Source organism: Podarcis liolepis, assembly GCF_965112155.1.
Source record: "Podarcis liolepis genome assembly, chromosome: 16".
NCBI classification, from domain to species: Eukaryota; Metazoa; Chordata; class Lepidosauria; order Squamata; family Lacertidae; genus Podarcis; species Podarcis liolepis.
The window spans coordinates 30,512,495-30,538,852 of NC_139567.1; the positions used below are offsets into that span (position 1 = coordinate 30,512,495).

Genomic DNA, 26,358 nt, shown 5'->3' on the forward strand with positions numbered 1-26,358 from the left:
GCGAGTCCAGAAACCTCCCTTGGAAAAGGATAGCTACAGTTGCTCCTTACAAACTGACAAGAGAAGAGTTGGCTGGGGGGAGTACTCTGCATGTGCTTAGAGGAAAGGGATATAACCAGTTTAGTAGGAGGATGAGAGAGAGAAAATGAGGAATCGTTCTGCACATGCTGGGGGTGCTGGGAGAAATCACTCTGCACATGCTCAGAGTAAGGACTACAGAGCCTTCCTAGAAACTGGTAGTAGGCCTGTTGAGGGGTAAGAGGGAGAGGAATCACTCGGCACATGGTCAGAGTGAGGGGGCTGCAGATGCATCTTAAGAAACTGCCAGTGCAAACGTTGGTGGGTGGAGAAATCACTCTGCCCATGCTCTAAGGGAGGGGAAATGTAACCCGTTTCGCAGGAGGACGAAGCCTACTGTGCCGACCAGCACTTCCGCACACACGCACGCCCCTTGAGCATGTGCAGAGGGCAGAAGTGGGCGGGGCTTAAGAGAGGGGGGCTCCCAGGGAGAGGCGTGGCCTGGCGCGGGTGTGGAGGTGTGTGTGTGTATGTGGAGGCCCCTCCCTCCCTCCGTGCCCACTGGCGGCAGGCGGCGCTGGGGCTGGGCCTCCTCCTACGCCTGAGGCGCGGCCTGCTGCGGGCCTGCTGCGATCTTTGCACCCGGCCCGCCTGCCCCGTGGGCCAGCTGCGACTGAGGGGCCGGGGCGGGCGGTTCAGGGCGGGGCCGGGGCGGGGGCGCGACGGCGGGGGTCTCCTCACCTGCGCTCCTCCCTCCCGACGGCGCTGCTCCCACCTCAGCTGCCGCCGCGCGCCGCTCCCGCCCACCGGCCTCGCAGCGCCCCCTCCCGCCACGCAGCCAATCAGCGAACGCCGTGAAGGGCCAATCCCGAGGCACGCGCTCGCCCCGCCTTGAGGGAGAGGGCGGGCGCTTCGCGGCGCGCAAGGCCCCGATTGGCTCGCCCCTCCCGTCGATCGACCCTTGCGCAGCTCTCCGCCCTCCCTGCCTGCTTGCCTGACATAAGAGAGGGGGAGGGACGCGCAGGAATGGGAAAGGGCGGGCCGCGGCGGCCAATGAGAAATCACAGCGCGTCCTTCCTGCTGTCCAATGGGGAGCAGGGAAAAAGAGAAAAAGGCGCGCCCACGTCCGTTTTCTGCTCGGCGCTGTCAAAAGAAAGGGAGGAGGAGAAGGAGGAGGAAAGTGAGGCGCCGGCTGATTGGCTGAAACGGGGAGGCGCGCCTGGGAGGCTCTCGGCGGGCAGGCGCTTCCGGAACTATTTTAGCGCCTCCGAGCATTGGCCACGCCCGCTCGCCCTCCTCGCCACGCCCCTGCGACGCCTCCATTTCAGGCCAATCAAAAGACGAGGCGGGGCGCTGCTCTGCCTGGACCAATCGGAGCACGTGGAAGCGTGAGAGTGGCGCTCCCTTTCTCCTTTGTCACCTCTGCCCTCCAGGTGGGGCTCCTCCGTGGGTGGGGCTCGTGCCCTCGTTCATTTGCATATTAATAGGAGGCATGAACCCTGGTGTGAGTTCAGATAACGCAATAGCTGCAGTAATAACAACGGGTATTCAACAATTGTAATAATGCTAATTATTTGTTATTATTATTCTTGCAGGGGGCTGAACTAGATGACCCCTGAGGATCCTTCCAACGCTACACTTCTGTGATTCTATTATTATATTATTACTGTTCTTGTTATTTCAAGAAACTTTCAATATAATTTAAACATAAATTTACAGTATTATAGTATTAACACATACATTTTTTAAAAAAATCCCTAGAGAAATCATGTACGTAATTGAAATGATTATGATGATAATGACTGAGGAACTTAATAAGCTAATATTTCATGAATATTAGCCTAGCAAGGGATGGGTGCTTGATGATTTAGCACTTTGCATGCAGATGCTCCCAAATTCATCAGGACAGTTTTGTCTTTTCCCCCCCATAACATATATATTCAGTGCTTTTTTCTTGGGGTACACAGGGGTACACATACCCCTAAACATTTTGTGAATATAAGTTTGTCCTCATTGAGGGGCAGTATTTCAATATGAGTAGGTAAATGAGAGTACCCCTTTTTTCTTTTTTAAGAAAAAAAGCACTATATATTTATTGACAAAACAAAGGCAATCTTCAGGTTGTATCTCTTGTTAGTCAGACACAGAGTAGATCCACTGAAATTAACATACATGGCTAATTTTGATCCATTAATTTCAGTGGCTCTACTCTAAGTGGGGATAATTTCAATTCAGTGTGAATTAAAAGGCAAACCAACCTAAGTCACAGTTTCCAAGAAATACATCAACCGAAATATGACCAGCCTTTGAAATCTGCACTTTTCTGAATTCTAAAAATTAGGGCTGACCTCCGTCTAGATTTGGGGCAGGATCTGGGTCTATGCATTTGAATTAAGGCAACATAACCAAATTTTGCATGATGGTTCCTGAGCTCAAGGAGCAGAATGTTGTCAATTTTTGGATACAGTTGGGTGCCATTTTGAATCAAGATGGTGGAGCAAAACCTGCACTTTTTTAGGGGGAGTGTCCTCAGACCTCCTAGGTGCCCCTGGATACACACTAGTGCTTATCCCACTGCATTCAACATGGTGTTGCATGTGACCCCAATCTCTGAGCAGTGTGTTCAGGAGTTCCAAGTGCTGGACCAGAGTTCAATTTCCTTGTGATGATGGTTGGTAGAGACTATTTTGAGGATATATGGTTTTATTTACACATATATACAACCAGAGCATGGAGCGGCTAACAGCATTAACACCCCCAACAGATCCATTAGTTAAAGCTTTGGATCCAGGACAAAGCAAGCATGTCTCTGTGTCTTCAGCTTCCAGCCTGCTTCCAGCTTCGCTCACACACCCCACACTGGCTTTTGTTCTACTTAGCGGCTAGGTGAGGTAGTGTGTGGCCGGGAGAAGGCCCACCCATTTGTTTTGTGGCACAGAGTAACTTTCTGCAGATGCTAATTGTGATGCTTAACTAGTCAGCCAAAACCCTTACCTAGACATAGGGACTGGTCTGGCAGGCTTGCTCTCCTACATTCTACTACACCAGATACAGGATCCCAAGAACTGGAAGAAATTCAGGACATCAACAGAAGTATAGCAAGAGAAGTAAAATTGTATCACACTATTCTGCCATGGTCAGACCACACCTGGAGTCCTGTGTCCAGTTCTGGGCACCACAATGTGCAAAGAATATTGACAAGCTGGGAAATGTGCAGAGGAGGATGACCAAGATTATGAAGGGTCTAGAAACCAAGTCTTAAGAGGAACGATGAAAGAGCTGCATATGTTTAGCCTGGATAAGAGGAGACTGAGAGGAGATATGATAGCCATCTTCAACTATCTAAAGGGCTGCCACAAGGAAGGTGGAGCAAGCTTATTTTCTCCTTCTCCAGAATAGGACCCAAACTCATGGCTTCACGTTTGGAGAAAGGAAATTCCCACTAAACATCAGAAAAAACTTTCTGACAGCAAGAAGAATGGATTCCCTCGGAAGATGGTGGACAGTATACTTCACTGGAGGTTTTTAAGCAGAGGTTGGAGGGCCATCTGTCATGGATGCTTTAGTTGAGATTCCTGCATTGCCGGGGTTGGACTAGATGACCCTTGGGTCCCTTCCAGCTCTGCAGTTCTATGATTCTGTGATCCAGACTGACCCTCCAAATTCATAACAATCTGAAGCTCTCCTCTGTTACATCAGCTTTGGAGATGAGCTTGATGAGAACACAGAAAGTAGGGTATTATTGGTAGCATCACCCAGGCAGTTTCTGAAAGAGGGCTCTCTCGATTTTTGGGGGGTTGACATATAATTTTTTTATTCTGCAGTACCTTAAATCTGTCAAGGCTGCTGTATTCATAAGGTAAAGGGACCCCTGACCATTAGGTCCAGTCGTGACTGACTCTGGGGTTGCGGCGCTCATCTCGCTTTATTGGCTGAGGGAGCCGGCATTTGTCTGCAGACAGCTTCCAGGTCATGTGGCCAGCATGACTAAGCTGCTTCTGGCAAACCAGAGCAGTGCACGGAAATGCCGTTTACCTTCCTGCCGGAGCGGTACCTATTTATCTACTTGCACTTATTGGCATGCTTTTGAACTGCTAGGTTGGCAGGAGCAGGGACCGAGCAACAGGTGCTCACCCCGTCGCGGGGATTTGAACCACCGACCTTCTGATCGGCAAGTCCTAGGCTCTGTGGTTTAACCCACAGCGCCACCTGTGTCCCCGCTGTATTCATAAACAGACCCAATTGTTTCATGCCCCTCTTGCAGCTGTTTTTATACATTCTTAATCACTTTTATCTTATTCTAACTGTATTTTTGTAGGGGAAGATTCTAGAAACTACCTACGAGAGGGGGGCTTTTTTTGAATTGAAATGTGGAACAGACATTTTCTAAAATAAAACATACATTCCATTGCCGGCTAAGCACCTGCCTTTCTTATTTCAGAAACTGAAAATGTTAAGTTTCACCTTCCTCATTTCCATTCCACATTTTGAATTCCTCTTCAGTTCCACGTTGCCTCCTGTTCAGAAGTCCATCGCCCACCACAGGTTTCTAAGTGATGCGAGTTCTCATAAACAATTTTTTTCAAAGTATTGGAATCTTTCGTGAAAAACTGAAGCTTCTTAAAGACATTTAATAACTGGTTATCAATGTAATGAAGACTTAGCAAATCCCCGAATTGTTATAATAATGCGTCCTCATTTCATGAAACTGCAGTTTCTTTGCAGCAAAGTCTTCACTGTTAGTTTGGCAGTGATAATTATATGGCAACAGCCTGGCCAGGAACATGAAGAAATTGGTGGAATATGCCTTATGTTGTTAGAACGCCTCCAGTTCATTTTGCTCCTGGGTAAAATAATTAGCAAAGCATGCTCAATTTATTCCCATACTTTTGAGAGGCCTTCTGAAATAGTTCCATACACAAAAAATACATTTTAAAATAATTTTTCCTGGTTAAAATGGTAGGTAGAATCACAGAAATGTACTCCCAAGGGTCATCATCCAGCCCCCCGCAACACAGGAAATCACAGCTCAAGCAGATTGTCTAATCCTGTGCTATGGACATCCCTAGACTTGGGAGTCTTCTACTGCATTTAAAGGGGTGTTGGGATTGTCTCCCTTTAGATATGTGGCTGAATGAAAAATGATATGAAATGAACCCTGAAGAGAGACAATTCAGCAAACCTGCAGACGGAACAGCAGGTGCCTCAAAGTTCTGAAGAAACAAGATTGGCCCAGGGTCAAAGTGGGTGGGTGGCCGTGGTAACAATGATTTGCCCTCCATTGTGACATCTCTCACTTCTCCCTTAAAAGCCACTAACTACAGGTGTCCATTGTGTGTCTACAGGTGTCTACTTAATAAGAGTAGAAGCAGGGAAATTAAGGAGAAGTCTCTTGGAATAATCTTGGAAGCTGCTAAGGGATGAACTAACTTGTCCCCATGTCCTTTTCTTGTTGCAGTTGTGCCACAGCTCTTCAAGGCTTTTCCAGAGCCTGAGGTCAGTACTGGGGAAAACAAAAGAGTAGGGATTGGATCCCTCAGACCCGCTGCCCGTGGTCTTTGCCCCCAATTCTGCAATCTCTGATGCGGAGAAGCCCTCACCTCTGTCAGCCTGACTTCTGCCATGGCTTTTCTTGGTCCAGATAATCAGTAACTGTCAAACAGCTGTTCAGAGGGGCGTCCGGAGCATAGAAAGCTCAGAATAACTGGCTGCCAAGGCAATTCTAGTGAGTGCAAAGTTGTGTAAGTTACCCTCATGGTGAGGTGGGTGGGAGGGCCAGGGATGGGATTTGGGGAACATTTTGTGAGTCTGTCTGAAACAAGGACCATGCAAGCATAGGGCATGGAATTGCCCATTTCTGTGGAAAGCAAAGCCGGGAGTTTGGAGTTGGGACCTTCCTCCTGAATCTGAAGAGGCAACGGTTTAGTGAGCAGGAAGAGGCTGTGGCAGAGAGCAGTTCAGACCCTGAGGATGAAGCAGAGGCTGGAGAGGAGAGAGGTAAAGAGGTAGCTGAAGAATTTAGGGAGTCTCCCTCTCCTGTTGCAACCAGCTCCCTCCCCGCTGGTCTCCCATAACATGGAGAGGAATGAAAAGAGCAGAGCAAAGATAGGCAGGATGGAGGAGCCTCAGGTTGCTGGGGAAGGACCTAGGGAGGAGACTTAAGAGAGTGCGGGGAAGTGCCCGCAACTGCCTCAATGCAGCAAGACCTACTGGGAAAGGTTGCTGTGATCACTAGGCCTGCACTGTTTTGGTTTCTTTGAATAAAGAGTTAACTTCACTGTCACTGGGCTGACCTATCTCTGGCTCCTGACACAAGCAAAAAGAAAATCTGAGCAGAGACACCACCACTGAAAGAATCACCAACTAGCCATGACATAGCTTCTCCGTAAGTCAGCCTGATATTGACATCGCTTCTGCCTCCATAGCTGAGATATGGGAACCCGACCTGGTCAAGAGGATCACAATTAACTTGTGAGGCGATTTCTAAAACAGGCAGCAAGGCAAGGAGGTCCTTATGGATATAGGGGGACAGTCTAGATCTGTGTCATGTGACTGAAGGGCCAGAGCCGGATCTGGGTTCTATGATGGACTTGTAACATTAGGAACCACATCAAAAATGCTTTCTCAAAACCCAGTAAGTGTTTCACACTCCCATAATGAATGTTTGAGGGTCACTCTCTCATTGCAGCCCTGCCAACTTTGAGAACAGCAGTGGCTCCACCACAATTATCTAAGGTACTTTCCACTAGAGGACAAGTCCCTTCCCCTGCAACAACTCCGGAAAGAGGTGGCAATGGAAGGAGAAGAGGGAAAGGGGGAAGAATATGCATTTATTTTGGATCATGTGCATGGGAAGTAGAAGATTCTGGCACAGGAAAAGCAGGTTCACTGATCATCATGTTACAAGATTCTTTTTAAACAAAATATCTGTGAAGCAATTCTGTCAGAGGTAATATGCCTCTGAATAATACCAGTTGCTGAGAATCACAAGTGAGAAGAGTGTGGCTGCTGCAGTTATCTCCAGTTTTGGGGCTTCCCAGAAGAGACATCTGGTTGGTTGTGGGTGCTGGGCTAGTCCCTTTGGTCTGATTCAGCTGCATGGCTCTTCTTCAATCTGTGAGGAGGGATGTGAAGAGGTGGCATCTCTCAAGTGCAGAGAGAGAGCATGATCGTGATCAAGGATGTGCCGCAATAAGAGAGTTGGGAGGTGGAAGGAAGGTGTTCGAAGATGAGGTTAAGCAATGCTGCAGTCAGAACTTGCAAATACAGTCAAACCTTGGTTTTCAGACGTCTCTGCTGCCAAACGCTTTAGAAGCTGAACGCCGAAAACTCATAAGTGAATGCTTCATGTCAGGGAATTGCCATCGGCTCAGGAGCAAGAGGGGAAAAGGCGGATGAATTACAGAGAGCCCCCAACGATCGTGGGAAGCAGCACTTCCTCAGCGGAGGAAGGAAGCCACGCCTCTAGTGGGGAGGAGATTCAGGGCTCGGAGGATGCAAGGCGGTGCCAGGACACCTTGCCTGAGCAAAGCGGGGAGGAGAGAGGTCCCCCTTTACCCAGGCTTCCTTGCACAGTAAGCTTCCGTGCAGAGAGGGGAGGTGCAGACTGGGGGTCAAGAAACTACTCTGCTGGGGAAGATTTAAGGACCGCCCACGCTCAGATTCTGCCAGTGAATGAGCAAGACATGGAATAGAGGTGCTCTTCCATTCTAAAGGTTTTTACTACAAATAAGAAAGCTTTAGAACAGACTGTTGAGGCATATTGCCTGATTGCTCTCGAGCAACCACCCGATACCTCTAACACTTCCATTTTCAAACGCTCCTCAGAAGTCAAACAGCTTCTGAGACGCATTTTTCAATTTTCCCCACTGAACTTGCTGACAGCCCTTTGATCCTTGGTTTTTGAACATTTCAGAAGTCAAACGGATTTCCGGAACGGATTACGTTCGAAAACCGAGGTTCCACTGTATATGATTGTCCACAGCAGCCGGGAGGGACTCAGTTCAGAATGCTACCGCTTCGCCTGCAGGAGAGAGAAGAAAAGGAAATTGAGGAACGCCTCCTGATGTTCTGCAGCCATTCTCCACAATAATACAGAAGGCTCAACATTTGTCAGGTGATTCCAGGTGCTCAGCAGCCCTGTGTGGTTACAACAACCCTGCAAAGTAGGCCAGTGTTATATCCTCCCATGGGGACTCCTGAGATAGAGATAGGGGGGCTTGGCTAAATATACCAAATGATGTCAGGGCAGAGATTGGAACTGGGGACCCCCTGCTATGTAGCGCACCACACGATCCTAACCAGGCCCACTCAGATGTTAATCCTTTTTAATACAGTGAGTCTTGCTCCTAGGTAAATAGGGTCAGGAAGACAGCCTTTGCCTCTTCCCTACACTACAGAAATGTTTCTTACTTCGTTTTATTCAGTTCTACATTTATACCCCACCGTTCCAACAAGGCATACAAACTTCTCCCCATTTTAGTCCCACAACAACCCTGAGAGGTAGGTTAGGCTAAGTAAGAGACAGCAACTGGCCCAAGGTCACCCAGTGAGCTTCTTGGTGGAGTGGGGATTTGAACCCGGATCTCCCAGGTCCAGAACAAACACTATAACCACTACACCATACTGGCTAATAAGCCTCCAGACTTGTCTGTCCCTCACACTGTTCCCCAACACACACACACACCCCTGGCAAATCCAGTTAGGAAGAGGGAGAGCAGAGGCACTTACTCAAGTTTTAGTGCCCCGGGAAAAGGTAGAGCTTTTTGGTCAGGGTGGTTCGGTCCTTAGAGGGCATCTGGTACGGTTTATTTTCAAAGAACTGCATGACCTGCAATGCAGAGGTGGAGAGAGTTCACAGCAGGTCATTCCTCCAAAACAATAATAATTAAGAAATGAAAAGGGGGGGAAATAGTATCCCTTTCCAGCTGGAGAAAGGACTAGCTCCTAGAACTTCCATGCACTCTTGCAAAAAGACTAGTTTATTTATTTTACATTAAATAAGAATTAATTAAGGCTGGCTGAAAAATAAGAATTAAGAAAGGCGGAAGCAACATCAGAGCTTTGCTCTCCGGCTTGAGCCCTGAAGAGGGAGCTTTGCCTTGCCTGGGGTCAGAGCAGGACACGGCCTTAGCAGGGCATACCTTTCTGAAGATCTCTTCCAGGTTGCAGTTCCAGGCATGTTTCTTGATATCTTTGATCAGCTGTGTGATGAAGAGAGATCCAGTTTGGGGGCTTCTCCAGGATACATTATCTGTTGAGGAAACATGAACGTATGACGCTTAGGGCTAGATGAATTTCTGAACTGTTGGTTTATCTTAGTTCCTCATTTTTCTAAGAGTTGTCAGCCGGCAACTCAGGGCGGCTAATGCTAACACAGCATCTGAGGCTGACCAGGGCAGCTTATCCAGTTGCCAATGAAAAGGGCCAGATGATAACTTGCGACCAGTTTACCTACAAAATCACCTTACCCCATTATCTGCCCACTCCACTGCTTTGATCGATGGAACTGGCACTGTTAGAGAAGTGCTACATAATACTTGTTTTCCCTTTGTAAAAAGTTGATCTTTTAGTATGGCAGCACCTCCACTTTGGAACTCCTTGCCTCTTGATAATCAGGCAGGCGTCTTCACTGTACTCTTTTCGGCACCCGCTAAAAACATTTTTGTTTGGACAAATCTACCCGGGTGTTTAGTAAGCTGATGCGGGGCTTCATCTGTTTTTAGTCTATTTGTTATTTTAACTCTTCAAAAGCATTTAAGTTATTGTTCTTAATTTTTCTTCTTGGTAATTGTATTTTTTTGTATTCTTTGTAAACCTCTGTGAGAGGTGGTGGTGTTTTTCAATCAAGCAGTGTATTTATGAAACTAAAAAACAAGACCACAAGAGCTGCTTGCCTGGGGTTGTGGAATAGAAGCAGATGAAGTCGCTTTCCACGTGTACTTTGTGAATGGCATCGCTCTCAAAGTCTTCTTCCTGCCACTGGACAGGGCTGAGGGGGGCGGCTGAAGGTGTTGCTGAGTCGCTCACAAATGCAAATCCTTTATTCACTGGGGAAACAAAAGGAAAGAGCCTCTGTCAGGACTCTACAGTACCCCTCTTTTCTGGAATCATCATCACCTGTTGCTCAAATTTCATAAGGGAATCCTGAGGTCATCTCCCAGTGTTTTCCATGTTCTGACCACACCCCGACTTCTTTCCACACCTGGTCCTCTGAGGCGAACCACAAAACGGTGCTCTCCCCACCAGGAAAAAAAAAGGGGCGGAGTGAAGATCTACGTCAGGAACATCAAGCGGGAGGAGAACCACAGTGCCTCCTATTCACCAAAAGGCTGCTGTGGAGGCGGCATGGGAAGTGCTGCCAAGGAAGGGGGCCGACCCACTCTCCAAGGAGCCTGCTGCAATTGTGCTTGGCACTGCGACAGCAGCAGCGGATGATACATTCCCTGGAGGCCGGATCAGCTGTCCCTGTGGATCCTGCCACCCAAGGCAGCCATCTCAGCTTGCCTCATGGGCAGACCGGCCCTGTCAGCGGTTTATTTGTGACAGAATGCAGTTGCGGGGTTGGCTTGTGCAGCGTGGAGCACTGCTGAGGTGCTGAAGGGCTGCTGTGCCTTTAATCAAAAGCTTCCTGCTTGCTGGTTTTGCACCTTTTATTGGCAACCATTCAGTGAGACCAGAGAGACATGTGAGGAATTGCCCCGGAATCCGTCAACTTCTCTTCCCCATTACAGGAGGGGAGAGGAGATTCAGAATAGCCTCCTTGCATTGATTTTCCTGTTGTAATGAAATGGTGCTATTTATTCTAGAAATTAATTAAATCCAGTTAATACAAGCCCCTACCCACATTACTGCATGTGGAAACAGAAACTGACTAATTCAGGGGCAATTATTTCTTTTTCTATAAATTTTTTTATTCAAAATTAAAACAAAACATATTATCCAAAAAGATATCATCCTTGTTCCCCCCCCATTTTCTTTCCCTCCCCCCACCCTCCCACACAAAACCCACCCACCCCCGCCCCGCCTTCCCTCAGTTCCAGTCTTTGGTTTCTCTGAGACTGCTGTTTTCTGCATGTTACAAAGTTGTATAGATCCTCAAACTATTTAGCTGATCAGGGGCAATTCTTTTGATCCTGTTGACCAGGACCCAATAAAACAGCCAGTGCCCCCCAACAGAATTGGTCTGCTAGACTGAGAAAACATGCTGCTGTCACATCAACCCCAGTCTGCCCTCAGCTAACCACCTTCCTCCTGGCCGCCAATCAGGGATTGGCTCTGCTCATTATTGTCTCTGGCTCCCCCTACTGTTGGGCTCCCTACCTTCCACCCTACCAGTCCCAAAGACCACCACTACTTCCTGCTTAACCACAGAGGTGCCTTGCGCTACATCCCAGGCAGGCGGAGGGAATCCCGGGTTCAACACCCCCCACGTACCGCCACGGCAGGCCTGGATGACGATGACCTTGGGCTTCCCCCTCAGAGCCGGGCAGTTCTTGTTGTTGAAGGTGGAGAAGACAGTGTCCACGGAGAGGAGATCTGAGCACGAGTCCTTATGCTTCACCCCACACAGGCCTTCCCGGAGGCCGTGAGACATGAGCACCACAAAGGTGCTGTCGGAGGTCTTGTGTTCCTCCTGGGCTGCGAAGCTCTTTAAGCACGTGGCCATGTCCTGCAAGCAGAGAGAAGGGGGTGTTGGGTCAGCAGCAAAAGGGCAGCTTGCTTAGCTAAAAGGGAAGAAGAGGGGCAGCTTCTACACCTAGAACCCCCCTCATGTCCAAGGCTGCCTTGCAGATTTGCTTGGCTCCAACTCTCAGCAGTTGGGAGTTAGATAATATATTTAATGCACCACACTGATCATCCCTGCCTTATGTCTGAAGTAAAGGTGGGATTGAAAATTTATTCCTTTATTTAGTTGTATGTTTTCGATATCTCTTCCCCCCCCCTTTCCTCCAAGGAGTTCAAAGCGGCACACATGCCCCCATTTTATCCTCACAACAACCCTGTGAGGCAGATTAGGCTGAGAAACAGTGACGTACCCCTAAGGTCACCCAGTGAGCTACATGGTCAAATAGTCCAACACTCTAACCACTACACCGCACTGCCAGGATTTAAGCACAGGGAACCTAATGTGCTTATTCTACTATGTTTATCCTACATTGAACAGGGGGTTGGACTGAGTGGTATCTAAGGTACTTTCCAGCTCTGTGACATACTAGAATATATTAATGGAATATTTACAGTGGAATCTTGGTTTTCGAACGTAATCCATTCCGGAAGACTGTTCAACTTCCGAAATGTTCGAAAACTGAGGATCAATGGGCGGTCGGCATTCCATTGAAAACATGGAGAAACACACCTCGGAAGCCATTCAACTTCTGAGGCACATTCGAAAACAGAAGGAATCACTTCTGGGTTTTCAGCATTCGGGTTCCGAAACACTTGAAAACCAAGGTTCCACTGTATTACGAAGCTTTTTCTGCATCTCAGTTCTGGCTGCTCTGCGTATCACCACAAGGTTTCTGACTCCGTCGGGCCTCAGGGTTTGTGTCTCTGTGTGTGTAGGAACGAAACTGCTGTGCTATTTGGTTGTTATAAAATGTCTGGCTTCTGTTTTGGAGGCTGTTTTGAGCAGGAATTTCAGGGAGTTTCCAGGAAGGAAGTTTGATGGCTAAAGGGAAATGAAACCTAAAGATTTAAAGGGAAGAGGCCTCTGGGGTAAAGAGAAGGTTAACAGGCTTTTTGGAGGATGGAAACTGAAAGCGCCTTGGAAAACTCCCCACCACCACAACCACCTACTTGTGAGCATAAGTTGGTCTCGGTTTCCACTCTGTATCCCAGTCCTTCCAGGAGAAGCTTCATCTGGACCAGATCCACCTCAGCTCCTTCCCTATTGCTACAGTGCTCAAAATCAATGTTGCAGATGACCAAGGCCAGTCGGGTGCGTGTCTCTTTGTCCTTGATTGGGTAGATCTGCCAGGGAAGAAAAGTCAGGCTCACTGAAATCTGGGTTAAGGAGCCTTATCACACTTCTAGCTAGGCCAAAGCACTCAAGAGGGGCACAGAGCAGGGCTGGTGAGAGGAGGGGCCTGGGGAGAGTCTGAGGCCTCGAGGGCCGCATTCAACTCTCTGGCCTGAGTCCCCCAACCCACAACCCTCGCCTTCAGCAAGAGTGCAGGGAGTGAAATGGCACCTGGATTTAGCCAGGTCTGCCCACACCTCATTGTGACTGCGCACTTGGTCCTTCCTCACCTCATCCTTTTCCTCAGCTTGTATTTTCTGAAAGAGGTCCAGGGAGCAAAGCTTGAGCTCATCGCTGGTCTCCTGCAGCTGGGCTGCTTTTGCTGAGGCGGCAGCCCTTGGGCCGACTTCCTGGAGTGGCAAATGACCCTGTTGCCCTGGGGACAAGAGAAATTTGGGTACCGGGTTAAACCTTTGGATGCTGTTGAGGATCACAGAAAGTATCTGTAAATATTCTGAATTTGGTTACATCATTTGGCTCCTTTTGGAAGGAGAACAGAATGCAATAGTAATTATAATAATATAGATTATAGTAATAGTGATAATAATAGTAATCTACTATATACATTTTTAAGTGGCTTGTCTATTTGGCCATCTGTTCTCTATGGATTTGGCCCCCTCTCAAGATATTGCCATCAAACTCTACATCAGAGCTCCTGAGGTGGGAGCTAGGTGGTTTTTGTAAACGTTTGGCTCAAGATGGTGGACCACAACATGATTTTTGGTGTGACATTGCCTGGTTTTTTGTTCCAAACGTGTGTGTGCGTGCGTGCGCAGGTGCGCGCGCATGCACGGAGAAAGATAGCAAGCTTTTTTACGTCCAGTCTGAGTACTACCACCCCCCCCCCACTCTTAAACACCAGGCTGATTTCCCAAGGTTTATTTTCTACCAAAGACTCAGATGGAGCCTCTTCCTGTCAGTGACGCTAGAGAGTTTTTTTTTTTGGGGGGGGGAATGCAGAGCTGCTTCCTGCCTCCCATCTGTGGGGGGGGGGGAATAAAAGGGAGTACCTATAGGATGAGACGATGTTTCACAAGCAACTGAAATAGGGAAGACGGCTGCATTTCGTGTGACTGGGACTCGATAGTTCAACAGGTAGAGGTGCATTCCTAAGAGCGAGCAGCTATACAGAAAAGACCACAAGGAAATGTCACTTGTGCTGAGGTTTCCTTTCCACACTGAGCATCGGTTTCCCCCACCCCAAAACTGGCCAGACTCATTAAGAAAATTGGGGCAGAGAAGGGACTTGAGGGTGGCTGTAAGGGGGAATGTCTGGCCTTTATCCAAGGCAAGAGAACCAGAACTGCCAGAGGCACCAGCTGCATGAACTGCAAGTTTATGAACTTGTGTGTGAGGTTGCTCTTCCCCTCCTCCCTCCTCCTCTCGTTTTCCTCATGCATCATGCCTTTTTCAATTGGGACCTTGGAAGCGACTCCAAGAGCCTTTTGGACTTCAAGGGTCAGGTATAAATGTCATCGTCAAATCAATAAATCAGGTCACACTTTATTATTTAAACAGTGACTCCCAAATGTTTTTGGACCACCACCCCCTCAGTTCCATACACTCATCCCCAATTCCTCCTACCCTATGAAAAGCATTATGCAGGAGAGCAGTTTACATGACCCACTAGATAATAATGCAATAAAATGCCAAACAGTAACCACCAATTGCGCATTTATTCAAAATCCAATTAAAGGTATTTAATTAATTCAACAAAATGGGTAAACGTGACCCGGTTGATCCTTTTCAAAGTCTGTTAGTCCCCCCCCCCCTCTGATGCCCCCTTGTCTCTTATTGCCCCCCTGGGTAATCCTCTCTCCCTCCAGGGGGCGCTGCCACCCATTTTGGGAACCACTGGTTTAAACAATGCATTTAAATTGAATTTAGCTGGACTGTAGTTCTTAAAATTTAAACATCTGCATAAACAATCCAAGGAGAGAAATCTGTGGCACAGTTGGTTCACGCGTCTGGTTGTTAACCAGACCAGAAGGTTGGTGGTTCAAGCCCACCCAGGGATGTCTGTGGGCAAAAAGATTCCTCCATTGCAGGGGGTTGGACTAGATGACCCTCTACAATTCCAACTCTACAATTCTATGAACTGCTAAACTGGTTATTTAAATAAGCACCTGGCAGAGGGCCTTGAAGCCTCAGTTCTTCAGCCAAGAAGCTGTCTTGGCACCGGAGGGCCTGGATGAAGATCTGGCTGGCTTTGGGCCCCTTCCTCCTCACGTGGTCAATCAAGATCCTTGCCTGGTCCTGCTTCTTCGTGTTCTCCTTCACCTCATCCACCTCCTCCTCGTTCAGGACTCCTTCCTGGAGAAGCCTATCTAGGAGCTGGCTGATGAGAGACTTGTTAGCACAGGTCACAAACTCTTCGCGGATTTCCTTCAGCTTCTCATCTGCAAGAAAAATCAGGTCACCAAAATTGGCCCGAGGTGCAGGAACGTAGGAAGTTGTCTTGTACAAAGCGAGACCAATAGGGCCCGCTAGCTCAGTACTGTCTACACTGACCGCCAGCAGCTCCCCAGGGTAAACCACCATGCCAGGCTAACTCTCGCAGCCACTGGGCAGGCTTGGGGCACAGAAGGTTCATGGGGCCATTTTGCGCTGCCTGCCTGCCTGCATATGGGCTGAACCAGCTGGCTGATGCAGCCTTTGGTGGGTGTATCCTCCCACCAATGCTGGTTGGGTGGCCATTCATTGAGGGGGCACAGGATGCAGTGGCAAGGCAAGGCTCCTGGCTCCAGGGCCCAGACACCCCTGGCAGCAGGAAGGGCGGAATACCTACTGGGGGGGCTGGTTTGTGCCCCCCCCAATGCTATCAGGGCTACAGCCCGCCCGCCCCTCCCACTATGCCCCTGCTCATGACTCTACATCAACGGCTGATTTTAAAAGTAGGCTGCATTATACTGAATCAGACTGCTGGTCCAGCCAGTACAGTATTGCCCACCCTGGCCAGCTGCAACATCCCAGAAAATATTAGCGGGAAATGCACTTTCATGCAGAGGCTTTTTTCGTTTTTGCTTTGACTTGCAAAATGTATGGGGAAATGGGGTGAGCCAAGACTGGAGAAATGAGAAAGTGAAAAAAATGACGCGTGTGGCGCTTCTGTCCCTTCCTAGCAGAGCATCGCCCTCAACGTGTTTCAGGAACACAAGGAAGAGGAGGTTAACGTTAACACACACAAAGAGAGACAGAGAATGAGGGAGGGAGGGAGGGAAGGAGGGAGGGAGCGCTGTCAGTCCAGGCTGAGAGCAACGCCGCCGTTCGCCAGAAATGGAAAGGAAGGGATCAAGCGGATCAAGATTCCTTCCTGCTGTGAGCATCTTTTGGAGGATGCCGAGGGAGGGAGGGAGGGAGGGAGGGAAAGACAAAGCGGAGTCAGCTTGGTCCCCGCGCTGCCTCCCTCCGTAGTGACCGATCGCCCCTTTTAGCAGAAGGAAAGAGGGGGAAAGTTTGCGCGATCTTACCCGCCATGGCCCCTCAAGGCTCAACCAACTCGTGGGGCAGCGCCTCTGCGAGAAGGAACCTCACCTCTTTCTGACCGCGATTGTGAAAGTAAAACAAAGTCCTGCTAGCAAGGGGCGGGGAAGGGACTGGCCCAGACGAGCGGCTGCCTCCTGGTGGAGGAGAAGCCGGGAAAGCCGGTGACTGAAGCATAGGAACCAGCTCCTGGGACTGAGGTCCCTTCGCCCCCCCCCCCCAAAAAAATTGAACACCACCCCAAGTTGCTGGGCATTGCCATTCAAATGTCATGCTTGTGCCGCATCATGTGATTGATTTTGTGGAGCGGGGCTTACAAGTTGACACCCCCGAGCTAAAGCAGACCCGCAGGGAGGTCTCTTCGCGGTCCGGCCTTTCTCTCTAGCCCAGGGGCCAGGCAGTTTCCCGGGCTGCCGGCTCTGACCGCTCAATCTCCAAAAGCACATTCGCATCAGCATCACCCAAACAAGCCCTGCAAAGCCAGCCTACTCCTTTGCTTGCTCAGTCGTGGGACTTGGGATGCCACCGCGCAAATAGTTGTGCCCGCCGTACGTTCCGGAAGGAAGATGTAGCTGATGTGTGTCTCTCTCCCTTTTTTAATTTTTTTAATGTGTTTAGATTTGAAAAAACAACAAACATGCCGTCAGCACAGAGGGAGCGGCAAGGAGAAAGGAGAAAAGCATGGACGATAAAGCAGAAGGCAATACATCAGGTAGGGAGTATCTCGGGAACTCAATAAAGGAAAGGATGTGAAGTTGAAAATTATTAATATTGCCCACTATAGTGATTTTTACCAGGAAGAAGTGGTTTCAGGCATTATTTATTCATAGTGCGTTACCAAAGTCCACCATGTGGCAGCACGGTCCAGTGCTCCTTGCAAAACCTTTAAACAGCGAGGGAGTTTTTCCAGATACAGCTACAGTGATACCTCAGTTTACGAACTTAACGTGTTCCGGAAGTCCGTTCTTAAACCAAAACTGTTCTTAAACCGAGGTGTGCTTTCCCTAATGAGGCTTCCACCATTCATATTCCGTTCTTAGACTGAGGTAAAATTCGCAAACTGGGACACGACTTCCAGTTTTGCGGAGTTTGTAAACCGAATCGTTCGTAAACAGGACTGTTCTTAAACCGAGGTACCACTGTATATATAAGAACATGGGAAGAGCTCTTGCTGTACCAGATCAGTGGCCCATATAGCCCAGCATCCTGTTCTTACAGTGGCCTCTTTTGGGAAACCTGAACACAGGATCCAACCACAAGAGCACTCTTCCCTCCTGCAGTTTCCTGAAACTGGTATTCGGAAGTATTTACTGCATCTGACCATAGAGGCAGAGCAGATTGTGGCTTGTGACTTTTTAGGGGGGGCTGTATATTGATCCCCAAAATAGGGGTGTTTCAGAACGCAGACCACAGTCAAGTGTGGTGTGTCTCCTAGGGGCAAATGATGATGGGGTGCTGCCTCCTGTCTCCTTGATAGCATCCCCCAAGCCACAAATGTTCCTTGGCAGTACCCTCACTAAGGTCTTGCAAAAAAACTAATAGCGGTATCTTGGGATTTAAGTTATTTGATGTTTTACACACTCTTCCTTAATTAAGCAGTAAGAAAAGTTATCTTCTCCAAGGTTCCTCAGAACCAGCAAGGGAGAATGGGCAGAGTCTTGCCCATGTTATGTCTTAATAGGTATTGTCAGAGCTGCTTGAAGATCCTAGCTCACAGAGGATCACGCTAGCCAGCGATCATTAAGTAAAAGTCTTTATTGAGTTACAGTTTCCATCCTCAAGCTGCTGCGTGCAACTCTACGTCTAGTAGCTAGATCGGCGAAGCTCCGTCTGAGTCTCCGCCCCTTGCGCACCAACTTAATATCCTCGCCCTGCTCCACCTTTTCCGCCTGACTATTCTCCTCTGGGTCCCTCTGCCCCCCGGGGTCTCCTCCCTCCGGGATTCTTCTGACGCTGACCCCCCGGACCCTCCTGTCTCCTTGCGCCGGGCTTTAGGACCTGGCTCCCTTTCCGGGCTGCCTCCTGCGCCGCCTTCCGGTGCATTTGAACTTGGCGCGCGCGCCCAACCTTCCACCTTCCGTCTAACCGTCTCTTCGCTCCCCGATGGAGGTGTGGCCACTCCTGACTCGTGTCCTCCCTCCTGTTGTGAGCTGCCGGCGCTTGCCCCCTGGCTCCCTTCCTCTTCCCTGCTCTCTGGCGGTGACGCTGGTCCCGATTTCCAACTGCTCTCCTCTGAGTCCCCTCTGGCTCTATCTTCCTGGGGTGCCCCCCTAGACTCCCCCCTTGCCCTGGCCACTGGTGCTCCTTTCTGTGAATCCTCTGATTCACTGGAAAGACTCGGAGATCTCGGGTCGTCGTCATCACTCATCTTTTCTTCTGCCTCCTCCCCTTCGCTCTCTGTTTCCTCCCTTGCCCTTGCCTCTGCTCCTAAACCCCTGACATCCATCCCCCCCTCGAAGCCCCCCATTCCCCCCTCCCCTCCTTCCGGTGCTGGAGCTGGGTGCTGCTGTGTCAAAGGGACGAACGTCGGATATCGTTCGCTTCCCGTGGCGGGCCTCCATCTGAAGTCTCCCGGGTCTTCCTCCCTGCTCTCGTCGACGATGGTCACCTCCGCTTCCATCTCTGTGCCGCCGTGCTCGAAACCAGGGTCGTCCCCGAAAACGTCCATGTCCGTCTCTCCCTCACTTCCTCCTGGCGGCGTTGCTCGTCCTGGGCATTCCAGCCACTTTCTGCGGAACTGCTCCTCTGGTCTATCGTCCCACCAATACGAGGGTTCTGAGGCAGATCCCGAGGGTGACCCCTCCGGAGAACGGACGTCTCGTGTCGGGTCCTCGTCCGAGTCGAACCCCCGGAACGTGCTGGCCGAAAGCGTGGGCGTGAAAAGCCAGTCGTCGAAAAAGTCTGCTGGCATTGGTCTATGTGGGAAGAGGGCATGAAACTCGTCTTTGAGCAGAGGTTCGTCCAAGGCGTAGCCCGGCACCCAGCTGTTCGCACTGGCCGGGGTGCCCTCCTTGGCGAGAAAGTATTCTACCCCCTCTTCCCCCCATCTGGAGTCCAAAATCTCCGTGACTTCGTTGATGCGCTCCTTCTGTGCCACTCCCGCGTGCCCTGTTCTGTCTCTGACCGGACTCGGCGCCGTTCCGGGTTCCTGGAACCTGTGCGGTGCCTTGTAGGGAGTGAGCACCGATCTGTGGAACACCGGATGCATTCTGGAACCCTCCGGAAGTGCCAGTCTGAAAGCTACCGGGTTGACCTGCTCTTCGACTTGGTAGGGCCCCAGTTGTTTATGCCCTAGTTTCTTGGCCAACGACCTGGCCGGCACTGCGTGGGCTGCTAACCAGACCCAGTCTCCCACGTGGAGCTCTTCGCCAACCCTTCTGTGTTTGTCCGCTTGTACCTTGTATGCGTGCTTGGCCAGCTCCAGGTGGCGCCTCAGCTGATCGTGGACTTCCTGCAGCTCCGACGCGAACGCATCTGCTGTCTGCGGCTCCCCCTCCCCCATTCTTTCCAGTCCCGGGAAGGTTCTGGGGTGCCTCCCGTTGTTGGCGAAGAACGGCGTGACCCCCGTGGACACGTGCTTCGTGTTGTTGTAGGCGAACTCGGCAAGCAGCAGGTAATCCACCCACGTCGCAGGCTGTTGATTTGCATAACATCTCAGGTACTGCTGCATGATGGCATTGACCCGCTCCGCTTGCCCGTTGGTCTGCGGGTGTCTCGCCGACGCCAGGTTGATCTTGACGTTCAGGAAGCCCATCAGCTTCTGCCAGAAATTCGAGATGAACTGCCGCCCCCGGTCGGACAGAATAGACCGTGGCAGACCGTGAACCTTGAACACGTGGTCTATGAACAGTTTGGCGGTTTGCTCCGCCGTGGCCACCTTAGCACACGGAATGAAATGTGCCATCTTGGAAAACAGGTCCACCACCACCAGCACTGCCGTCTTGCCCCTCGAGCTGGGCAGATCCGTGACAAAGTCCAGGGCCACCCTTTCCCAAGGTTCGACCGGAGTTTGCAGCGGTTCCAACAGTCCGGCCGGCGGTCTGTGCACTGGCTTGGCCCTCTGGCAGGTGTCACACCTCGCCACGTAGTCTGCGACCTCCCCTCTCATTCCCGGCCACCAGAAATCCCTGGCGACTAATTCCACCGTCTTCTCCTTGCCAAAGTGCCCGGCAGTGGGCGCGTCGTGCAGCTGTTGCAGCACCTTGGCGCGAAGGTCGTCTCCCGGCACGTAGATGGCCCCTTTACGGATGAGCAATCCATCTCTTAGCTGGAAACCGTCGGCCGCTGCCTTGCCCCTTTGCACCTCTGCCATCTTTGCTTGCGCGAAGGAGTCATCCTGCAACGCTCGTCGCACCGCCTCCAGGTCCACGGTTGCCGCGGCGCACGCCCACACTGTTGGTGCGAAGATGTGCATGGCGGCCGCTGGCGTTGCGTCCTCCAGATACTGTGGCTTACGGGAGAGAGCGTCCGCCATGATGTTAGTGTTCCCCGGGACATACTCTATGCGGAAGTCGAAGTTCGCAAAGAACTCAGCCCAACGTATCTGCCTCTGGTTTAGGAACTGTGCCGTGCGCCAGTGCTCCAGATTCTTGTGGTCCGTGCAAACCTGCACCGTGTGCTTGGCGCTGATCAGGAAGTGCCTCCACGCTTTGAACGCTGCATGAATGGCCAGCAACTCCCTGTCCCAGATGGTGTAGTTCTGCTCGGACTTGCTGAGCTTCCTGGAGTAAAACGCTCCCGGTCGCCACACCCCCTGCGGGTCCTTCTGCAGCAGGACCGCCCCCACGGCTCTGTCCGAGGCGTCTGTCTCCACCCTCATCGGCCTGCTGGGGTTGACATGAAGCAGCTGCTCTTCCGACGCGAAGAGACGCTTGAGTGCCTGAAAGGACTGCTCCGCCTGCTCTGTCCAAATGAACTTCTTTTTCTTGGAGCTAAGCGTGTCCGTGATGGCCGCTGTCTGCTGTCTGCATAGCGAAGCCCTTGATAAACTTGCGATAGAAGTTCGCAAAGCCGACAAACCGTTGGACCTCCTTCCGGTTGCGTGGGCTCTTCCAATCCAACACCGCTTGAACCTTGGCGCTGTCCATGGCGAGCCCCTTGTCAGACAGCTTGTAGCCCAGAAAATCCACCTCCGTCACGTCAAATTGGCACTTCTCCAGCTTGGCGTAGAGCCTATGTTGCTTTAGCCTGCTCAGCACTTCCTTGACGTGTCCGTCATGCTCCTGCTGCGATTCCGAAAAGATCAGGATGTCATCTAAGAAACAGACGCACGTCTTGTAGAGAAGTCCCGCCAACACGTGATGCATGAAAGCTTGAAAAACGTGAGAGCCATTTTGCAATCCAAAAGGCATAACTCTATATTCGTAGGTACCCAGTGGCGTGAACATGGCTGTCTTCCACTCATCTCCTTCCCGCATGCGAATGAGGTTGTACGCCCCTCGCAGGTCTAACTTGGTGAACACTTTTCCCTTCCGCACCTTCGCTAGGAGGTCGTCGATTCGGGGCATGGGGAAGTCCGATGGCTTGGTCCCATTGTTTAAAATGCGATAGTCCACTACCAGTCTTTTTTGGGGCGTGTCCCGCTTTTTAACAAAGAATACAGGACTGCCCCCCGCTGCCTTGGACTCTCGGATGAAACCGCGCTCCAAATTATGATCTATGAACTCTTTGAGTTCTTGCAGTTCGTCCTCTGACATGGAATACAGTTTCCCTTTAGGCAGCGCCGCCCCCGGCAGCAGGTCAATTTTGCAGTCATATGGTCTGTGAGGGGGTAGCCTGTCTGCCTCCTTCTCGCAGAAAACTTCCAAAAATTCTGCGTACTTGTGGGGAATCGCTTGCAGCGTGCCTAGCAGCAGCTGTGACTCCTCTTCCTCTCCTTCCTGCCGGGGCACGATGCAGTGTTCAGCACAAAAGGAAGAGCCGAAGGTCAGCTGCCTCTGGTACCAAGCCAGCGTTGGGCTGTGCTTGTCCAGCCAACTCATTCCCAATACAATGGGCGTATCCGATAGTTGAGTGACATTGAAGCTGATGATTTCTTTGTGATTCCCAAGTCGCATCACCATTGGTGGCGTCTGCTTCACCACTTGCCCTCCGAGCAGCTCCCTGCCATCCACCGTGACAACCTGCAGGGGCAGTGTGGCCGGCAGCAACTGTATAGCGTGTTTGTCGACAAAGTCCTGCCCTATAAAGTCCGCATTGCTGCCTGAGTCAATGGTGATTGGCACGTCCATGGTGATTCCATTGGGCAGCTGGAGAGATGCGGTGAGCCTCACTACTGGTTTGGGCGGGAGGGGGTTCACGGACTCTAAAATCTCTGGGGACTGCGTCACTAACACGTCTGGCTGGGCCCCAGGGCCTCTTCCTCCAGCCAGACTGCGTCGTTTCCCTGCTGTGGTCCTCCTTGCTGCGTTGCTGCAGTCACCATTGCTGAGGCTGCAGTGAGCTTGTGGAGCCTCTGGGGACACTCTTTCACCATATGCCCTGGCTCCTCACAGACGTAACACTTCCTGTTCCCTCTAGGAGGCTTCGCTTTCACTGCTGCCGGTGCTAGGGCTCTGGTTGCTGACTGAGCCCTTGCACCTCCAACCTCCATAGGTTCCGCTCCTCCTCCTGGCGGAGGCGTGGATTGCGCACGCGCTGCTTCTCTGGGAAGGAAGGAGGAGCCCCTGGCTGGTTCGCGCCCTCCACGCCCTTCGTCCCTGCTCCACGGACGTTCTTCCAGCCGCACCCCCAGTGCCAGTGCCCTCTGAACGACCTCCTGGGTGGTCCGGGGTCTCTCCCCCCTCGCGATTTCATCTTTAATCGAGCTGTGCAACCCCTCCCAAAAGAGGTCTCTTACAGGGGCCGAATCTCTGTCCCATTCCAGGGCACTGACCAAAGCGAAAAAGCGGGCATGGTACTGCCTCACGCTGGCCCTCCCTTGCCTTAGTCCATGCACCTCCTTCCGGGCTAGATCCACGTCAATGCTTGATAAAAAACACCCATCCATCGCTTTAATAAAGGCATCCGCATTTTGGAGCGCCGGATCCTTATCTCTCCACAAATTGCGCAGCCATGCTTTAGCATCCCCATGCAAATGGGACATGATGAATCCCACTTTCTCTTGCTCATCTCTAAAGTCTTTATTCAGCAGTTGCAGTGCGCACAGTACGTCTGCTCTAAAGTTGGGATACTGTTGCAGGTTCCCATCGAAGTGAGAGACCAGACCGCCTGTTCGTCTCCCCAACCCAATTCCCTCCTGCCTGGGTGTCAGTTGCGCTTGCTTTGTAAGCACGTCTAACCTGACCTGGAGATCCCTGCAGGCGGCAGCTGCCTCCTCCTCTCTCTTCCTGGATGCGAGAGCCGCTGCATTCAGTTGTGACACTGCTTCTCTGAGTTCCGCTATCTGCTGCTCAGCCGTCATGTCGGCTGCCGTTCGTGAGCTCGCTGGTAGGCACCTGCTTCTCTCCCCTCCTCGAGGCTGTAGATGCCCACAATTTTGAGACGGAGCTTACTGTCAGAGCTGCTTGAAGATCCTAGCTCACAGAGGATCACGCTAGCCAGCGATCATTAAGTAAAAGTCTTTATTGAGTTGCAGTTTCCATCCTCAAGCTGCTGCGTGCAACTCTACGTCTAGTAGCTAGATCGGCGAAGCTCCGTCTGAGTCTCCGCCCCTTGCGCACCAACTTAATATCCTCGCCCTGCTCCACCTTTTCCGCCTGACTATTCTCCTCTGGGTCCCTCTGCCCCCCGGGGTCTCCTCCCTCCGGGATTCTTCTGACGCTGACCCCCCGGACCCTCCTGTCTCCTTGCGCCGGGCTTTAGGACCTGGCTCCCTTTCCGGGCTGCCTCCTGCGCCGCCTTCCGGTGCATTTGAACTTGGCGCGCGCGCCCAACCTTCCACCTTCCGTCTAACCGTCTCTTCGCTCCCCGATGGAGGTGTGGCCACTCCTGACTCGTGTCCTCCCTCCTGTTGTGAGCTGCCGGCGCTTGCCCCCTGGCTCCCTTCCTCTTCCCTGCTCTCTGGCGGTGACACTGGTCCCGATTTCCAACTGCTCTCCTCTGAGTCCCCTCTGGCTCTATCTTCCTGGGGTGCCCCCCTAGACTCCCCCCTTGCCCTGGCCACTGGTGCTCCTTTCTGTGAATCCTCTGATTCACTGGAAAGACTCGGAGATCTCGGGTCGTCGTCATCACTCATCTTTTCTTCTGCCTCCTCCCCTTCGCTCTCTGTTTCCTCCCTTGCCCTTGCCTCTGCTCCTAAACCCCTGACAGGTATGAACCCCAAAGGTTCATTCTTGCTTCATTTATGTTGAAAGCATTTTGCCAGGAAAGGTAGATTGTGAAAGAGGGAATTTTTCTCTTCAAAAACTGCACTCACACAAAACATTGTGCAATGTGATAGCAAGGAATGTGATACCATTTCCAGCTAAACCCATCTAATGTCTCCATAAACTATCCTTTCAATGGGTGAGTCTGTCATAGAATTGTAGAGTTGGAAGGGACCCCGAGGGTCATCTTGCCCAACCCCTTGCAGTGTAGGAGTCTTGCCTACAACTGCCCCTGGGTGGGCTCGAATCATCAACCTTCTGGTTTCTCTGAACCAGCCAGGGAGAATCAGTTTTTCTAGTTAAACCCAGTGACGGTTTTGGGATGTGTGTGTGTGGTTTATTCACCTATTTACATCTTCAGTCTGCATGGAGTCCAGATCTTGCAGCATGGTCATTTCAGGTGGGGCTTGTCCCCCACAGCAGTGCAGCCCTGGAGTCCAAGGCATCTCTCCCACTTCCCAGCACACCTTGCTAAAGACTCTTTTCCTGTCACTTCAGACTCTGGCTGCAACTGGGCATTTTTACAGGAAAGTGGACACTAAAAGTGAACCAGCTACCAAAGGCATATTCTGTGTATCCAGTCCATCCCATGCAGAAACAAGAGCGTGGATGTGAGGAATGTCTTGATCCTTTTGGACTACAGTAAGCCCACAACTTTCACACATTTAACTTGTGCACTTTCAGCTTTATGAGCTTGAAAAAAGTTTTTAAAACGATAAAAGGGATGGAAAAGGGCCAGGCATCCCTCCATTGCTAGAGGTAGGAAACCTCTCAATACCATCTGCTGGTAATAAGACTTCTAAGTTTTCGGAGTGACAAATCTGGAAACCTTCTGTTCCATTTTCTCCTCTACCACAAAGGCACCCAGCATGGGGTATACAGGTTTGTGGTTTGTTGTCCTCGTGACAGCAGCTATGCAGGACCTTTGGCCCTTCAGATGTTGCTGAATGAAAACTCCCACCAGCCCCAGCAAGCGGAGCCAATGGCCCAGGTTGACAGGGGTTGCCTACAGCAACATCTGGAGGGGCAGAGGCTCCCCACAGCTGCCAGTGCCATACAGGGTTGTAGAACCCTCAAGGTCACTTGAGTAAGACATTGCGCCTTCAGTATTAATGTGGGGAAGAGACTGTGGCAGGTAAGAGAGGCATTTCTAAATTCATTTTCCTTTTCTCTCTTCTGCCAGCGTCCTGTGGCGATCGTTGGCCCTGGCTGTGAACAGGGGATCATGTTCAGCAGCAGTCTGGAGGCAGCTTCGCTTTACCTCGCCTTTGAACTCCTCCACAGTCACGCCACCCTTTTTCCTTCGAAAGAACCCACTGCCTTTTCTGCTGGGTGGGTGCCCATCTCCTTCTGTAACTCGGCCAATGTCCATGGAACAGAAATAAATGCCTATCTGTAACCTCCACTTCTCTCTCCTACTTCTATTACAAGCTCATTCATCTTGATGGGGGCCACATTATTTAATGGGCAACCATCTGGCAGGGGGCAGAGCGCATGCCAGTACCGGGTGGAACAATAGGTGTGGAGTCT

General features: G+C 50.9%; 2 protein-coding genes and 1 long non-coding RNA gene across 5 annotated transcripts in view; 1 reads left to right on the top strand and 2 right to left on the bottom strand.

The window, feature by feature from the left end:
* MTMR4 (myotubularin related protein 4) overlaps nucleotides 1-1,024 on the bottom strand; it is a 47,525-nt gene extending 46,501 nt beyond the window's left edge. The window contains exon 1 of the mRNA XM_083479189.1: nucleotides 760-1,024. The gene's annotated coding sequence lies outside the window, so the exon portion shown is untranslated. The remainder of the gene's footprint in view (nucleotides 1-759) is intronic.
* A 1,679-nt stretch (nucleotides 1,025-2,703) lies between these two features.
* LOC310695240 (caspase-1-like) lies at nucleotides 2,704-16,758 on the bottom strand. Of its 3 annotated transcripts, none has more exons than XM_083479356.1 (9): nucleotides 16,510-16,758; nucleotides 15,166-15,438; nucleotides 13,270-13,415; nucleotides 12,817-12,990; nucleotides 11,455-11,689; nucleotides 9,915-10,067; nucleotides 9,162-9,271; nucleotides 8,749-8,848; nucleotides 2,704-7,132 (listed from the first exon to the last, which is right to left on the bottom strand). In XM_083479356.1, the coding sequence occupies exons 1-8, from the start codon at nucleotides 16,514-16,516 to the stop codon at nucleotides 8,756-8,758; spliced, it is 1,191 nt and encodes a 396-aa protein (XP_083335482.1). In that variant the 5' UTR covers nucleotides 16,517-16,758; the 3' UTR covers nucleotides 2,704-7,132; nucleotides 8,749-8,755. The 3 variants fall into 3 exon arrangements, with proteins under 3 accessions (XP_083335482.1, XP_083335481.1, XP_083335483.1); XM_083479355.1 differs by having other exon boundaries at nucleotides 2,704-8,041; nucleotides 16,510-16,757; XM_083479357.1 differs by lacking the exons at nucleotides 15,166-15,438; nucleotides 16,510-16,758 and adding an exon at nucleotides 14,050-15,128 and having other exon boundaries at nucleotides 2,704-8,041.
* LOC310695327 lies at nucleotides 8,002-26,233 on the top strand. The gene is made up of 2 exons (XR_014520001.1): nucleotides 8,002-8,134; nucleotides 25,327-26,233. It is a non-coding gene; the product is annotated as an uncharacterized lncRNA (long non-coding RNA).
* The last annotated feature ends 125 nt before the right edge of the window (nucleotides 26,234-26,358 follow it).

Excerpts from the sequence above, each read along its gene's own strand:
- LOC310695240 (XM_083479356.1), bottom strand. Across the intron at positions 13,416-15,165 it reads GCTTCAAGGCCCTCTGCCAG|GGCAACAGGGTCATTTGCCA; the intron begins GTGCTTATTTAA and ends TCTTGTCCCCAG. Across the intron at positions 9,272-9,914 it reads CTTCTATTCCACAACCCCAG|ATAATGTATCCTGGAGAAGC; the intron begins GCAAGCAGCTCT and ends TTTCCTCAACAG.